Source organism: Hemitrygon akajei, chromosome 26 (assembly GCF_048418815.1).
Source record: "Hemitrygon akajei chromosome 26, sHemAka1.3, whole genome shotgun sequence".
Lineage (NCBI taxonomy): Eukaryota > Metazoa > Chordata > Chondrichthyes > Myliobatiformes > Dasyatidae > Hemitrygon > Hemitrygon akajei.
Window position 1 is genome coordinate 47,053,448 of NC_133149.1, and position 18,429 is coordinate 47,071,876.

An 18,429-nucleotide genomic window follows, 5' to 3' on the forward strand; every position below is an offset into this window, starting at 1 on the left:
AAAAAGCTGTGGGTTGATTAAAAACATAGAAAACCTACAGCACAATACAGGCCCTGCGGCCCACAAAGTTGTGTTGAACATGTCCCGACCTTAGAAATTACCTAGGGTAACCCATAGCCCTCTATTTTTCTAAGCTCCATGTACCTATCTAAATGTCTCTTAAAAGATCCTATCATATCCGCCTCCACCACCACTGCCGGCAGCCCATTCCATGCACTCACCACTCTCTGAGTAAAAAACTTACCCCTGACATCTCCTCTGTACCTACTCCCCAGCACCTTAAAACTATGCCCTCTTGTGGCAGCCGTTTCAGCCCTGGGAAAAAGCCTCTGACTATCCACACGATCAATGCCTCTCATCATCTTGTACACCTCTATCAGGTCACCTCTCATTCTCCATCGCTCCAAGGAGAAAAGGCCGAGTTCACTCAACCTATTGTCATCAGTCATGCTCCCCAATCCAGGCAACATCCTTGTAAACCTCCTCTGCACCCTTTCTAAGGTTTCCACATCCTTCCTGCAGTGAGGCGACCAGAACTGAGCACAGTACTCCAAGTGGGGTCTGACCAGGGTCCTATATAGCTGCAACATTACCTTTCGGCTGTAAATTCAATTCCAAGATTGATGAAGGCCAATACACCGTATGCCTTCTTAACCACAGAGTCAACCTGCACAGTAGCTTTGTGTGTCCTATGGACTCAGACCCCAAGATCCCTCTGATCCTCCACACTGCCAAGAGTCTTACCATTAATACTATAGTCTGCCATCATATTTGACCTAGCAAAATGAACCACCTCACACTTATCTGGGTTGAACTCCATCTGCCACTTCTCAGCCCAGTTTTGCATTTTATCAATGTCCCGCTGTAACCTCTGACAGCCCTCCACACTATCCACAACACCCCTAACCTTTGTGTCATCAGCAAATTTACTAACCCATTCTCAATTTCCTCATCCAGGTCTTAGCTGCTCATGCCAAGGAGTAGCAAACTGGATATAGGACACAAGCAGTAGATAATGATTGAGTGCTGTTTTTAATCATTGGTTTACTATGTGAACCTTTGCTATTTGTAATTTGTACTAATGACTTATAAGTGTAGCAGTTAATGCAGTGCTTTACAGGGCCAGTGATTGATTTGGGATTCTATTCCCACTGCTGCCTGAAAGAAATTTGTACATTCTCCCGTGACTGCATGGCTTTCCTCCCACATTCAAGAAATAGTTGGGAAAGAATAGGAGATTCAACAATATTATAAATCAGTGATTCAGGGCATTGCACCTTTTTTGAAAATAAGGGTAAATGATCACTGACTATTATAATATCACAGGAAGCTAAATTCCTCACTTGCCATGAGAACCAAACAAATCCTTAATGTTATCCCTGTAAATTGATTTACTCCAGAAGTATCAGAATTTGCTTTGCCTACCTCTTATCTCGGGTTTGAATTTGCACACTGCAGAAGGAACATGTGGTCTAATCACAAGCTGATAAATGAGTGATTTTATTTTCACAGCACTTCAGTGTCACCTCGAAGCTGGATATTGGAGAATACCACTGCATGGCGATGAATCGTGCTGGGCAGGCAAAATGTGAGCCTCAACGGATGGAAGTCTGTAAGTTGACGTGATTGGCTGTTTGCTTAAAGTAGATTTTTCAACAGATAATGAACAAATAACTAGCCGTAGAACACAGCAGCACCGAAACAGACTCTTCTACCCATCTAGTCCATACCAAACAATTAATCTGTTTAGTCCCATTGATTTCAAAGGTTTCAAAGATACATTTAATGTCAGAGAAATGTATACAATATACATTCTGAAATGCTTTTTCTTCGCAACCATCCATGAAAACAGAGGAGTGCCCTCAAAGAATGAACAACAGTCAAATGTTAGAACCCCAAAGTCCCCCCCCCCAGCTCCCCACTCCTGTGCGTAAGTGGCAGCAAGCATCAATTCCCCTTCCCCCACCGGCAAAAAAAGCATCAACACTTGTCACCGAGCACTCAAGCATGAGCAAGGCACAGCAAAGACACAGACTTGCAGTTACCCCAGAGACTACATTGTTCACCTGGTATCGACACACCACGGGCTCACTCTCTCCCTAATAAAGGAGAAAGAAATGTCTCCGTTTCACAGCGAGAGGGGAGACATAACAAACAACTCGCTGGTTTATGATGTTAAGAGTCTGTTGTGCCACTTTTTCCAAGCTCTGTGCCCAGAGATCTCAGATCTCTAGGTACACAGCCTTAGGCCTTCCATCTCCCATGACACACCAGTCTTTTATTCAGACACCAATTTCCAATCCCCCCCCACCCCCCGTCTTCAGAGCCATGAAAACTCAGTCCTCCGAAGGCAAGAGGAGCTCTTAGGCCAAGCCCTTGGCGTGCCAACCATTGGCCGATTATGAAACCCCGAGAGTGGGTCCCATTCCCGCAAAGAACCGTAGTCAGCGTGTAACTCCAGGTCAGGGTCAAAATAGAGATATTAAAGATAGAAATAGAGCTGTTTCTGAAGATGCAAGCAAAGGAGTCGCCGTTAGAACATAGAACATAGATCATAGAATAGTACAGCACATTACAGGCCCTTCAGCCCACACTGTTGTGCCGACCTTCAAACCCTGCCTCCCATATAACCCTACACCTTAAATTCCTCCATATACCTGTCTAGTAGTCTATTAAACTTCACTAGTGTATCTGCCTCCACCACTGACTCAGGCCATGCATTCCATGCACCAACCACTCTCTGAGTAAAAAACCTTCCTCTAATATCCCCCTTGAACTTCCCTCCCCTTACCTTAAAGCCATGTCCTCTTGTACTGAGCAGTGATGCCCTGGGGAAGAGGCGCTGGCTGTCCACTCTGTCTATTCCTCTTAATACCTTGTACACCTCTATCATGTCTCCTCTCATCCTCCTTCTCTCCAAAGAGTAAAGCCCTAGCTCCCTTAATCTCTGATCATAATCCATACTCTCTAAACCAGACAGCATCCTGGTAAATCTCCTCTGTACCCTTTTCAATGCTTCCACATCCTTCCTATAGTGAGGCGACCAGAACTGGAACTCCAAGTGTGGCCTAACCAGAGTTTTCTAGATCTGCATCATTACATCGCGTCTCTTAAACCCTATCCCTCGACATATGAAAGTTAACACCCCATAAGCTTTCTTAACTACCCTATCTACCTGTGAGGCAACTTTCAGGGATCCGTGCACATGTACCCCCAGATCCCTCTGCTCCTCCACACTACCAAGTATCCTGCCATTTACTTTGTACTCTGCCTTGGAGTTTGTCCTTCCAAAGTGTACCACCTCACACTTCTCCAGGTTGAACTCCATCTGCCACTTCTCAACCCACTTCTGCATTAGGGTTAGGGTTAGGGTTAACCCTCCTAAGCTCCACCTTCTTTTGAAGAGCCATAGAACACTGCACACAGAAATGGGCCCTTCAGCCCATTTAGTCCACGCTGAACCATTAATTTGCCTTGACCCATCAACATGTAGAGTTCTAGAACACTACAGTACAGAAACAGTCCCTTCAGCCCTTCTATTCCATGCCAAACTGTTGGTCTTGCTAGTGCATTCGACCCACACCTGGACCAAATCCCTCCATACCCCTTCCATCCATGTACTTATCCAAACTTCTCTTAAATATTCCAATTGAACCCACATCCACAAGCAGCTTGAACCACACACACACACCACCCTCTAAGTGAAGAGGTTCCCCCTTAACCTATGACATCTGGATCTATTCTCACCCAAACTCAATGGAAACAGTCTGCTTGCATTTACCTTATCTATACCCCTCATGACTTTTTATATCTCTAAGATCTCCCCTCATTCTTAACCATATAACAATTACAGCACGGAAACAGGCCATCTCGGCCCTTCTAGTCCGTGCCGACACTTATTCTCACCTAGTCCCGCTGGCCCGCACTCAGCCCATAACCCTCCATTCCTTTACTGTCCATATACCTATCCAATTTTACTTTAAATGACAATACCGAACCTGCCCCTACCACTTCTACTTCTTCTGTGCTCCAGGGAATAAAGTCCTAACCTATTCAACCTTTCCCTGTAACTCAGGTCTTCAAGTCCCAGCAACATTCTTGTAAGTTTTCTCTGCACTCTTTCAATGTTTTTGATGCCTTTCCTGCAGGTATCTGACCAAAACTGTACAAACCTGCAAATTAGGCCCCACCAACATCTTATACAACTGCATCATAACATCCCAGATGAAGTGTCTCAACCCAAGGTATCTGCTGTCCATTTATCTCCACAAATGCTGCCTGACCTGCTGAGTTCCTCCAACATTTGTTGCGCCATTTAGTTTCTCTCCACTTAAAAGATACTCAACCATAAGGCCGTAAGGTACGGGAGCAGAATAAGGTAATTTGTCCCATCGAGTCAGCCCCAATCACCTGCCTAGCCCCCGTGATTCCTTCATGCCCTGACCAATCAAGAATCTATTAACCTCTGCCTTAAATGTACAAACAGAATTCCATTTTCATCATTCTCTGGCTTAAGAAATTCTTCCCCAACTTTGTTCTAAAAGGGTGCCCCTCTATTCTGAGGCTGTATTGTCCTGTGTTAGCTCTCCCACCATAGGAAACATCCTCTCTGCATCGATTCTATCAAGGCATTTCACCGTTTGATAGGTTTCAATGAGGTCACCCCTCATTCTTCTGAATTCCAGTGAATACAGGCTCAGAGCCATCAAACGCTCCTCATGTGACAAGCCATTCAATCCTGGAATAATTTCTGTGAACCTCCTTTGAACCCTCACCAGTTTCAGCACAGTCCTTATAAAATAAGGGGCCCAAACCTGCTCACAGTACCCCAAATGAGGCCTCACCACTGCTTTATTGTCTCAACATTACATCCTTGGTTTTGTATTCTAGTCCTCTTAGAATGAATGCTAACATCACATTTGCCTTCCTCATTACAGACTCAACCTGCAAATTAACCTTCAAGGAATCCTGCACAAGGACTCTCAAGTCTCTTTGTGTTTCAGATTTTTATATTTTCTCTCCATTTAGAAAATAGTCGATCCTTACATTTCTTCTACCAAAGTACATGACCATACACTTCCCAACACTATTCCATCTGCCACTTCTTTGACCATTCTCCTGATCTGTCTAAGTCCTCCGGTAGCCTCTCTACTTCCTCAAAACCACCTGCTCTTCTACCTATCTTCATATCGTCTGCAAACTTGGTTATGAAGCCATCAATTTTTTTGTCAGGCAAGATTTCCCCTCAATGAAACCATGCTGACTAGGGCCTATTTCATCATGTTCTTCCAAGTACCCCAAAATCACATTCTTAAAAACTGACTTCAACTTCTTTCTGACCACTGAGGTCAGACTAACTGGCCTATACTTTTCTTCCTTCTGCCTCCTTTGTTTCTTGAATAGTGGAGTGACATTTTTAATTTTCCAGTCCCCCAGAATCTTGTGATTCTTTAAAGATCATTACTACTGCCTCCACTATCTCTTCAGCCACCCCTTTCAGAACCTTGGAGTGTAGACCATCTGGTTATGGTGTCTTATCTACCTTCAGAATTTTCAGTTTCCCAATCATCTTCTCTCCAGTAATGGGAAATTAACACACTTCTGCCTGCGGCACTCTCGAACTTCTGGCAAATTTTCTCAGGGAGCTCCAGCGTCCTTCCAATGACGTATGGGTTATTAGGTTAATTATTTGCTGTAAATTGCTGAGAGTATGTGGGTGAATGATAGAATCTCGAGATTGACGAGATTAAGACCATAAATCAAAGGAACAGAATTAGGCCATTTGGCCTACCTAATGTGCTCCGCCATTTCATCATGGCTGATCCATTTTCCCTCTCAGCCCCAATCTCCTGCCTTTTCCCCTGTATCCCTTCATTCCCTGACCAATCAAGAATCTATCAACTTCTGTCTTAAATATACCCAATGACTTGGCCTCCACAGCCACCCGTAGCTACGAACTCCACAGATTCACCATTCTCTGGTTAAAGAAATTCTGAATGGACATCCCTCTATTGTGAGGCTGTGTCCTCTGGTCTTAGACCCTCCCACCATAGGAAACATCCTCCCCACATCCACTCTATCAAGGCCTTTCACCATTCGACAAGTTTCAATCAGGTCACCTCTTATTCTTCTGAATTCTAGTGAATACAGGCTCAGAGCCATCAAACGCTAGTCATATGACAAGCCATTCAATCCTGGAATCATTTTTGTGAACGTCCTTTGAACCCTCTCCAGTTTCAGCACGTCCTTTCTAAAATAAGGTGCCCAAAACTGTTCACAATACTCCAACTGAGGCCTCACCAGTGCTTTATAAAGTCTCGACATTACATCCTGGCTTTTATATTCTTGTCCTCTGGAAATTAATGCTGACATCGCATTTCCCTTCCTCACCATAACTCAACCTGCAAATTAACCTTTAGAGAATCCTGCATAAGGACTCCAAAGTCCAGTTACACCACAGATTTTAAAATTTTCTCTCCATCTAAAAGTAGTCTACGCTTTTATTTTTTCTATCAAAGATCATGACCATACACTTCTTGGCATTGTATTCAACATGCCACTTCTTTGCCAATTTCCTAATCTAAGTCCTTCTGTAGCCTCTCTACTTCCTCAAAACTACCTGCCCCTCCACCTACCTTCATATCGTCTGCAAACTTTGCAACAAAGCCATAAATTCCATCACCCAAATCATTGATATATAATGTAAAAAGAATCAGTCCCAACACAGACCCCTGTGGAACATCACTAGTCACCAGCAGTCAGTCAGAAAAGGCTCCCTTTATTCCCACTCTTTGCCTCCTGCCAGTCAACCACCGCTTTATCCATGCCAGAATCTTTCCTGTAATACCATGGGCTTTTAACTTGTTCAGTAGCTGCATGTGTGGCACTTTGTCAAAGTCTATCTGAAAATCCAAGTACACAGCATCCATTGATTCTCTTTTGTCTATCCTGCTTGTCATTTCTTCAAATAATTCTAACAAATTTGTTAGGCAAGATTTTCCCTTAAGGAAATCATGCTGACTACAACCTATTTTATTATGTGACTTCAAGTGCCCTGAAACCACATCCTTAACAATCAACTCCAACATCTTCCCAACCACTGAGGTCAGACTAACTGGCCTATAGTTTCCTTTCTTCTGTCTCTCTCCCTTCGTGAAGAAGGGGGTGACATTTGCAATTTTCCAGTCCTCCAGAACCATGCCAGAATCTAGTGATTCTTGAAAGATAATTACTAATGGCTCTGCAATCTCTTCAGTCACCTCTTTCAGAACTCTGGGGTATACACCACCTGGTCCAGGTGACTTATCTACCTTCAGACCTTTCAGTTCTTTTCCCCCCAATCAACTCTGGCTAACGTTCCCTTTACTCCACAGTAATACTGATACATCGGACTTTAACTTCTCCTTCTCATATTGCAGGGTGAATTCCATCATATTATGATCACTGTCCCCCAAGGGTTCTTTTACCTTAAGCTCTCTAATCAATTCTGGTTCATTTTACAACTCCCAATCCAGAATAGCTGATCCCCTTGTGGGCTCAACCACAAGATGCTCTAAAACGCCATCTCGTAGGCATTCCAGAAATTCCCCCTCTTATGATCCAGTGCCAACCTGCTTTTCCCCAATCTACCTGCATATTGAAATCTCCCATGACTATTATAACATTGCCCTTTTGACATGCACTTTCTACCTCGCAATTTGTTGTCTACATCCTTACTATTGGATGGTCCATCAGGGTCCATCAGGGTCTTTTTACCCTTGCAGTTCCCTAGCTCAACCCACAAGAATTCTTCATCTTCTGATCCCATGTCAGCCCTTACTAATGATTTGATTTCATTTTTTTTAAACCAACAGAGCGATGCCAGCCCTTCTGCATTCCTGCCTATCCTCTCAATACAATGTGTGTCCTTGGACATTAAGCTCTCAGGTTTTATCTTCCAGCCATGATTCAGTGATGCCTACAGCATCATACATGCCAATCAGTAACTGTGCTACAAGTTCATTTGCCTTATTCCGTATACTGCAGGCATTCAAATATAATACCTTCAGTCCTGTATTCACCCTTTTCGAATTTATCTGCATTTTACATTACAACTCATCCTGTTGACTTCAATTTTGCCCCATCATCAGCCTCTCCTCACTACACATTGCCTCTGTTTGTAAACCAACTAACTCATACTCAGCCCTATCACTGTGGTTCCTATCCTCATGCCAAATTAGTTTAAATTCTCCCGAACAGCTCTAGCAAACCGGCCGAAAGGATGTTGGTCCCCTTTGGGTTCAGGTGTAACACGTCCCTTTTGTACAGGTTGTACCTTCCCCAGAAGAGATCCCAATGATGCATAAATCTGAACACCTGCCACCAAGACCAGTCCCTCAACCACATATTCATCTGCCAAATCATCCTAATCTTACCCTCACTGACAAGTAGCACAGGCAGCAAACCAGAGATTACTACCCTGGAGCTCCTGCTTTTCAGCTTTCTACCTTGCTTCCTAAAACCTCTTTTCAGGACCTCCTCACCTTTCCTACCCATGTCATTGGTGCCAATATATACCAAGGTTTCTGCCTGTGGGATAAGAAAATGGGATCAGTTTAGAATTGGTTTAATTGGGGGCTTAATGGTCAGATGACATCTAGGGGCTTGTTTCTATGTTGTATGATGCTATGACAAACTGGATGTGCAAAAAACAAACTAATCTCATTTGCTTTAGTTCCACACAGCAACTCAAAACCATAGTTCTATTATCAGCAAGAAAGCGTCTGGTTTGTTCTGTCACCTCTCCTAGAAGACTCCCAGTGGTGTGAGACTGAAAACATATCCAGTTAAGGCAATTAAGTGTAGGACAGGGTTGTGCTTATCATTAATACCTCATTAGATTTAAAGCATATCCTCAGATACTGATGGGCAGCACATCACATCTTTGTTAATACTTTCTCTGATATAACCACCTTATCTTCATCATAGTCACTCCAGTTCCCCATCCCCTGCCAAATTAATGTGAACCCACCCAAACAACTCTAGCTAAGCTGCCTGCAAGAATATTAGTCCCTTTCGGGTTCAGGTGTACCTTTTTGTACAGGTTGTACCTTCCCCAGAAGAGATCACAATGATCCAGAAATCTGAATCCCTGTCACCCTGCACCAATTCCTCAGCCACACATTCATCTGCCAAATCATCCTATTCTTACCCTTACTGGCATGTGGCACAGGCAGTAATCCAGAAATTACTACCTTAGAAGTCCTGTTTTGGCTTTCTGCTTCAACTAAAAAGGCAAACCTCATGTTTGATTTGCCATGTCCTTGCTCAAATTCAAGTTCATAAGACCATGAAATATAGGAGCAGAATTAGGCTCTGCCATTTCATCGTGGCTGATCCATTTTTCCTTTCAGCCCCTGTCTCCTGCCTCCCCCTCTCCTACCCCATATCCCTTCATGTCCGGACCAATCAAGAATCTATCAACCCCTCCCTTAAATATACATAAATTCTTGGCCTCCACAGCTGCCTGTGGCAAGGAATTCCACAGATTCACCACTCTCGGGCTAAAGAAATTCCTCCTCATATCTATTCTAAAAGGATGCCCCTCTATTCTGAGGGTAGGGAACTGAAGAAGATGACAGCAGTAATAGGGGACTCTATAGTTAGGGGGTCAGATAGGCAATTCTGTGAACGTGATGAAGAAACATGGATGGTAGTTTGCCTCCCGGGTGCCTGGGTCTGTGATGTTTCTGATTGCATTCATGATATCCTGAAAAGGGAAGGTGAGCAGCCTGAAGTAATCATGCATATTGGTACCAACAACATAGATAGAAAAACGGAGGAGGTCCTGAAACAGAATACAAGGAGTTGGTAAAGAAGCTGAGAAGCAGGACCTCAAGGGTGGTAATCTCTTGATTGCTGCCTGTGTCACACAACAGTGAGGAAGGACAAGCCAATGACTGGGTATATATAAATGCAGACAGAGCAAAGAGTTAAATTGTACCACAGAAGCAAAATTTGAAAGGGTGAAGAATGCAGGACTGAAGGTGCTGTATTTAAATGTGCATAGCATTCGGAATAAGCTGGACGAAAGTGGTGCAATTGGAGATTGGTCGGTGTGACATTGTAGGCATCACTGAGTTGTAGCTGACAAAACTTCATAGTTGAGAGCATAACATCAAAGGATATACTTTGTATCGAAAGGATAGGAAAGAAATCATGGACAGTGGTGCAGCTTTGTTGGTAAGAGATGGAATTACATCTTTAGAAAGAGATAACACGGTTAGAGAATGTTGGATGTTTGTGGGTGGAGTTAAGAAACTGCCAGGATAAAAAAAACATTATGGGAAACATGTAAACCTCCAAATAGTAGCCAAGGTGTAGGGTTGAGATCGCAAAGGGAACTAGAAAGGTCATGTAATAAGGGTAATGTCACAATTGTAATGGGGGCCTTCAATATGCAAGGGGACTGGGAAAATCAGGTTGGTGTCAGATCACAAGAGAGGGAATTTGTTGAACGCCTACGAGATGGCATTCTAGAGCAACTTGACCCTACTCGGGGAAATGCCATCTTATATTGGGAGTTGTGCAATAATCCAGATTTTATTAGGGAGCTTAATGTAAAGGAACCTTTAGGAGTCAGTGATCATATGATTGAATTTATACTGCAATTTGAGAGGGAGAAGCATCAGTCATGTATCAGTATTGCAATGGAATAAATGGAATTACAGAGGCATGAGAGAGGAGCTTGCCCAGGTGGATTGGAGAGGGATACTGGCGGGGGTGATGAAAGAGCAGAGGTGGCAGAAGTTCACAAAGTTCAGGATAGATATGTCCCACAGAGGTAGTTCTCAAATGGCAGGGGTAAGCAACCATAACTGACAAGGGAAGTTGAGGACTGCATAAATTCCAAGTATAAGGCATATAATGTAGCAAAAGTGAGTGGGAATTTGGATGATTGGGAAGCTTTTAAAATCCAACAAAAGGCAACTAAAAAAGCCATAAGGGAAAAGATGAAATATAAGGGCAAACTAGCCAATAATATAAAGTAGGATACTAGAAGTTTTTCAGTTATATAACGAGTAAAAGGAAGGTGGGAGTTGATGTTGGGCCACTGGAAAATGATGCTGGTGAGGTAGTAATGGAGGACAAAGAAATGGCGGATGAACTCAATAAGTACTTTACATCTATCTTCACTGTGGAAGACACTACCCGTGTGCCAGAGATGTGCGAGTACCAGTGAGCTGGAGTGAGAGCCATTGCTATTACAAAGGAAAAAGTTCTAGGAAAACTGAAAGTTCTTAAGGTAGAGAAGTCACCTGGACCAGATGGACTACATCCCAGAGTCCTGAGAGCGGTTGCCGAAGAGGTAATTGGTCATGATCTTTCAAGAATCACTTGATTCTGGCATGGTCCTGTAGGACTGGAAGATTGGAAATGTCACTCCACTCTTTAGGAAGGGAGGAAGGAAAAAGAAGGAAAATTATTGGCCGGTTAGCCTAACCTCAGTGGTTGGGAAAGTGTTGGAGTCCTTTATTAAGGATGAGGGTTTGGGGTACTTGGAGACTAATGATAAAATATGTCAAAGGCAGCATGGTTTTATGTAACCAATCTTGCCTGACAAATCTGTTAAAGTTCTTTGCGGTAGTGACAAGCAGGGTGGGCAAAGAAGAGACCGTAGATGTCATTTACTTGTGTTTTCAGAAGGCATTTGATAAGGTGCCATACATGAGGCTGCTTAACAAGATTAAAATCCTATGGTGATACAGGAAAGATACTGGCATGAATAGAGGAATGGCTGACAGGTTGTAGGTAACGAGTGGGAATAAAGGAGTCTTTTTCTGGTTGGCTGCCAGTGACTAGTGGTGTTCCTCAGGGGTCAGTACTGGGACCACTACTTTTCACATTGTTTGTCAATAATTTGGAAAATAGAATTGATGGCTTTGTGGCAAAGTTTGCAGATGATACAAAGATAGGTGGAGGGGTAGGTAGTGCTGAGGAAGCAAAGCAATTGTATCAGAACTGACAAATTGGAAGAATGGGCAAAAAAGTGGCAGATGGAATACAGTGTTGGGAAATGTGTGATTTCACGTGCAGGTCCGCCAAAGAGCTTGATAAAGCAGCAAGTTTTTCAACAGGAGTCATTGATTGGCATACTGTGCACAGGAGTGTTCCCGTGCAGGTCCGACAAAGAGCTTTTTAAAAACCCAGTCTTTATAAAAGAGAGGTACCGCCTAGTGGAGCGGTCATCAAGGGAGTGGTTGTCACCGGAGTAGTCTTGAGTCAGAGTAGTTAGGCTTTGGCTCAATGTGGCTTTGGTGAGAACAGGCGGAGGTCAGGTAAGTTTATTCCATATTTCTTCTTCAACTCTACAGGGAATGGGGGGTATGTCTGCAGAACCAGGGTTCTGTTCTGGCTGTCAGTTGTGGGATTTCCATGAGACTTCCAGCCTACACGATGGCCACATCTGCACCAGGTACATGCAGCTCTTTAGAGACCATGTTAGGGAACTGGAGCTGCAGCTTGATGACCTTCGGCTTGTTAGGGAGAGTGAGGAGGCTACAGGGAGGTAGTCATCCCAAGGCTACAGGAGACAGGTAAATGGGTGACTGTCAGGAGAGGGAGGGGAGAACATCAGATAGTGGAGAGCGCCCCTGTGGCCCCCCCCCCCCCAACAGTAAGTACTCCAATTTGAGTACTGTGGGGGGGACAGCTTACCTGGGGAAAGCAAAAGTGACCATGCCTCTGGCACTGAGTCTGGCCCTGAGGCTCAGAAAGGTGGAGAACTGAAGAGGATGGCAGCAGTAATAGGGGATTCTATAGTTGGGGGACAGATAGGCTATCTGTGGGCATGAAAAAGTAACACGGATAGTATTTTGCCTCCCAGGTGCCAGGGTTCGAGATGCTTCTGGATGCATCCACAAACATAGAACCATAGAACCATAGAACATTACAGCACAGAAACAGGCCTTTTGGCCCTTCTTGGCTGTGCCGAACCATTTTTCTGCCTAGTCCCACTGACCTGCACCTGGCCCATATCCCTCCATACACCTCTCATCCATGTACCTGTCTAAGTTTTTCCTTAAATGTTAAAAGTGAGCCCGCATTTACAACTTCATCTGGTAGCTCATTCCACACTCCCACCACTCTCTGTGTGAAGATGCCCCCCCAATGTTCCCTTTAAACTTTTCCCCCTTCACCCTTAACCCATGTCCTCTGTTTTTTTTCTCCCCTAGCCTCAGTGGAAAAAGCCTGCTTGCATTCACTCTATCTTTATCCATTATAATTTTATATACCTCTATCAAATCACCCCTCATTCTTCTATGCTCCAGGGAATAAAGTCCTAACCTATTCAACCTTTCTCTGTAACTCAGTTTCTCAAGTCCCAGCAACATCCTTGTAAACCTTCTCTGCACTCTTTCAACCTTATTAATATCCTTCCTGTAATTAGGTGACCAAAACTGCACGCAGTACTCCAAATTCGGCCTCACTAATGCCTTATACAATCTCACCATAACATTCCGACTCTTATACTCAATACTTTGATTTGTAAAGGCCAATGTACCAAAAGCTCTCTTTATGACCCTATCTAGGGAATTTTGTATCTGTTTTCCCAGATCCCTCTGTTTTACTGCACTCCTCAGTGTCCTACCATTTACCTTGTATGTTCTACCTTGGTTTTTCCTTCCAAAGTGCAATACCTCACACTTGTCTGCATTAAGCTCCATCTGCTATTTTTCAGCACATTTTTCCAGTTGGTCCAAATCCCTCTACAAGCTTTGAAAACCTTCCTCACTGTCCACTACACCTCCAATCTTTGTATCATCAGCAAATTTGCTGATCCAATTTACCACATTATCATCCAGATCATTGAGATAGATGACAAATAACAATGGACCCAGCACTGATCCCTGTGGCACGCCACTAGTCACAGGCCTCCACTCAGAGTAGCAATCCTCCACTACCACTCTCTGGCTTCTCCCATTGAGCCAATGTCTAATCCAATTTACTACCTCACCATGTATACCTAGCGACTGATCTTCCTAACTAACCTCCCATGCAGGACCTTGTCAAAGGCCTTACTGAAGTCCATGTAGACAACATCCAGTGCCTTCCCTTCATCCACTTTCCTGGTAGCCTCCTCGAAAAACTCTAATAGATTTGTTAAACATGACCTACCACGCACAAAGCTGTGTTGACTCTCCCTAATAGTCCCTGTCTATCTAAATACTTGTAGATCCTATTTCTTAGTACTCCTTCCAATAATTTACCTACTACTGACGTCAAATTTACCGGCCTATAATTTCCTGTATTCCTTTTAGAGCCTTTTTTAAACAACGGAACAACATGAGCTATCCTCCAATCCTCCGGCACCTGACCTGTGGATATTGACATTTTAAATAGGCCCCTGCAATTTCAACACTAGTCTCCTTCAAGGTCTGAGGGAATACCCTGTCAGCTCCTGGGGATTTATCTACTCTGATTTGCCTCAAGATAGCAAGCACCTTCTCCTCTTCAATCTGTATAGGTTGCATGACCTCACTACCTGTTTGCCTTATTTCCATTAACTCCATGCTAGCTTCCTCAGTAAATACAGACACAAAAAAACCCATTTAAGATCTCCCCCATTTCTTTTGGTTCCATACATAGCTGACCACTCTGATCTTCAAGAGGACCAATTTTATCCCTTACTATCCTTTTGCTCTTAATATACCTGTAAAAGCTCTTTGGGTTATTCTTCACCTTGACTGCCAAAGCTACCTCATGTCTTCTTTTAGCCCTCCTGATGTCTTTCTTAAGTATTTTCTTGCACTTTTTATACTCCTCAAGTACCTTATTTGCTCCCTGTTTCCTATACATGTCATACATCTCTCTCTCCTTCTTTATCATAGTTCCAATATCCCTAGAGAACCAAGGTTCCTTATTCTTATTCACTTTGCCTTTAACCCTGACAGGAACATACGAACTCTGCACTCTCAAAATTTCTCCTTTGAAGGCCTCCCACTTACCAACAACTTCCTTGCCAGAGAACAACCTGTCCTAATCCACGCTTTTTAGATCCTTTCTCATTTCTTCAAATTTGGCCTTTTTCCAGTTTAGAACCTCAACCCGAGGACCAGATCTATCTTTATCCATGATCAAGTTGAAACTAATGGTGTTATGATCACTGGAACCAAAGTGTTCCCCTACACACACTTCCGTCACCTGTCCTAACTTGTTTCCTAATAGGAGATCTAATATTGCATCCTCTCTAGTCAGTACCTTTATATATTGATTTAGAAAACTTTCCTGAACATATTTTACTAACTCTAACCTGTCTAGACCTTTAATAGTATGGGAGTCCCAATCAATATGTGGAAAATTAAAATCCCCTACTATCACAACTTTATGTTTCCTGCAGTTGTCTGCTATCTCTCTGCAGATTTGCTCCTCCAATTCTCACTGACTATTGGGTGGTCTATAATACAACCCCATTAATGTGGTCAACCCTTTCCTGTTTCTCAGCTCCACCCATATGGCCTCGGTAGACAAGCCCTCAAATCTGTCCTGCCTGAGCAGTGCTGTAACATTTTCCCTGACTAGCAATGCCACCTCCCCCCACCCTTCATCCCTCTGCCTCTATCACGTCTGAAACATCGGAACCCTGGAACATTGAGCTGCCAGTCCTGCCCCTCCTGTAGCCAAGTTTCACTAATGGCTACAATGTCATAATTCCATGTGTCAATCCAGGCCCTCAGCTCGTCAGCCTTCCCCACAATACTCCTCGCATTGAAATACGTAGGTAGAAAAAGGGAGGACATCCTGAAAAAAGAATATAGGGAGTTCGGAAGGAAGCTGTGAAGCAGGACCTCCAAGGTAGTAATCATGGGATTGCCACCTGTGCCATGTCACAGTGAGGATAGGAATAGAATGAGGTGGCGGTAAATGTGTAGCTGAAGAATTGGAGCAGGGGTCGGGGATTCAGATTTCTGGTTAACTGGAACCTCTTCTGGGGTGGGTGGAGCCTGCACAAAAGGGACGGGTTGCATTTGAGTCCAAGGGAGACAAATATTCTTGGGACAGATTTACTAGAGCTGGTGGGAGTGGTTTAAACTAATATGACCGGGGGCTGGGAACCAGGATGATAGAGCTGAGGATGAGCCAACAGGTTTACAAGTAGATGATGGGTGTAACATGAATGTAAGGAAGGTATAAATGCAGACAGAGCAGAGTTAAATTGTACTACAGAGGCAAAATTCAAAAGGGCGAAGAATGCAGGACTGAAGATGCTGTATTTAAATACGCGTAGCATTTGGAATAAGGTGGATGAACCCGTGGTGCATTAAGAGATTGGTCAGTATGACATTGTGGGCATCACTGAGACATGGCTGAAAGAAAGCCATAGCTGAGAGCTTAACATCAAAGGATCTACTTTGTATTGAAAGGACAGGCTGGAAGACATAGGCAGTGGTGTGGCTCTGTTGGTAAGAGATGGAATTGCATCTTTAGAAAGAGGTGCCGTTAGGTCAGAGAATGTTGAATCTTTGTGGGTGGAGTTAAGAAATTGCAAGGGTAAAAAAAATTATGGAAATTATATATAGGCCTCCAAATAGTAACCAAAATGTGGGGTTGAGATTGCAAAGGGAGCTGGAAAAGGCATGTAATAAGGGTAATGACACAATTGTAATGGGGGACTTTAATATGCAAGGGGATTGGGAAAATCATGTTGGTGTCAGATTGCAAGAGAGGGAATTTGTTGAATGCCCATGAGATGGCTTTTTAGAGCAGCTTGTGCTTCAGCCTACTCAGGGAAAGGCGATCTTAGATTGGGTGTTGTGTAATAACCCAGACCTTATTAAGGAGCTGAATGTAAAGGAACTCTTAGGAGTCAGTGATCATAATATGATTGAATTCATACTGCAATTCAAAAGGGAGAAGTATAAGTCATTTGTATCAGTATTGCAATGGAATAAAGGGGATTACAGAGGCATGAAAGAGGAGCTTGCCCTGGGGGGGATACTGGCAGGGATGGCAGTAGAGCAGAGATGGCCGAAATTTCTGGGAATAATTCACAAGGGACAGGATAAATGTATCCCACAGAGGAAGAAGTTCTCAAATGGCTGGGGTAGGCAACAGTGACTGACAAAGGAAGTTAAGGACTGCATAAAAGCCAAGGAAAGGGCATATAAGCTTGCAAAAGTGAGTGGGAAATTGGATGATTGGGAAGCTTTTAAAATTCAACAAAAGGCTACTAAAAAAACTATAAAAAGGGAAAAGACAAAACATGAGGGCAGATTAGCCAATACGAGGGGTGATTGATAAGTTCGTGGTCTAAGGTAGAAGGAGTCAATTTTAGAAAACCTAGCACATTTATTTTTCACCCTCCCCTAGTGTTGCCACCATGTCCTCATGGACCTCCTGGGTGATAAGCCCTTGAGACCGAGATAGCAGATGACTGCATGAAGGCCAATGTTGGCCATTTTCTCAGACAGTGCTTATTTGTAATTTTCAATTATCTGAAACAGAAATACCACAAAAATTATTAACTTGAAACTTTCTGCATAATCACACTGCACATGCATGTAACAAGAGCTGTATAACTCATCGCCGTCTACCTTAGGCCACAAACTTATCAATCACCCCTGCTGTGGACCACTTCTGGAGGTCCAAGATGCCGACTTCTACAAAGAAGGGATCCGTATGCTCCATGATCGCTGGACTAAGTGTGTAAATGTAGGAGGGGACTATGTTGAAAAATAAATGTGCTAGATTTTCTAAAATTGACTCCTTCTACCTTAGGCCATGAAGTTATCAATCACCCTTTGTAATATAAAGCAGGATACCAAAGTTTTTTCAGTTATAGAAAGAGTAAAAGGAAGATGAGAGTTGATATTGGACCACTGGAAAATGATGCTGGTGAGGTTGTAATGGGGGACAAAGAATTACCAGATGAACTTAATGGGTACTTTGCATCTGTCTTCACTGTGGAAGACATTAGCAGTGTGCCAGAGAATGGGGGAATGCAAAAGAAAGGAAATTATAGACCAGTTAGCCTAACCTCAGTGGTCGGGAAAATGTGGCAGATGGAATACAGTGTTGGGAAATGTACGATAATGCATTTTGGTAAAATGAACAATAGTGCAGACTGCTATCTAAATGGGAGAACGTTCAAACATCAGAGGTGCAGAGGGACTTAAGAGTCCTCGTGCAAGACTCCCAGAAGGTTAATTTACAGATGAGTCTGTGGTAAAGAAGGCAAATTCAATGTTGGCATTTATTTCTAGGGGAGTAGAATATAAAAGCAAGGAGATGATGCTGAGCCTTCATAAGACACCATTCAGGCCATAATTGTCAACAGTTTTGGGCCCCATATCTTAAAAAGGATGTGTTGTCATTGTAGAGAGTGCAGAGGACATTCACGAGGATGATTCCAGGAATGAAGGGGTTAACATATGAGGAATGTTTGGCAGC

General features: G+C 43.4%; 1 protein-coding gene across 2 annotated transcripts in view; it reads left to right on the plus strand.

Annotated features, from left to right (window-relative positions):
- The window catches only part of jam3b (junctional adhesion molecule 3b), a 121,381-nt gene that overhangs the window by 91,929 nt on the left and 11,023 nt on the right, over nt 1–18,429 (plus strand). For both annotated transcript variants that reach the window (XM_073030155.1, XM_073030153.1), the window contains one exon: nt 1,513–1,612. In XM_073030155.1, coding sequence (XP_072886256.1) covers nt 1,513–1,612 — 100 coding nt within the window. The remainder of the gene's footprint in view (nt 1–1,512; nt 1,613–18,429) is intronic.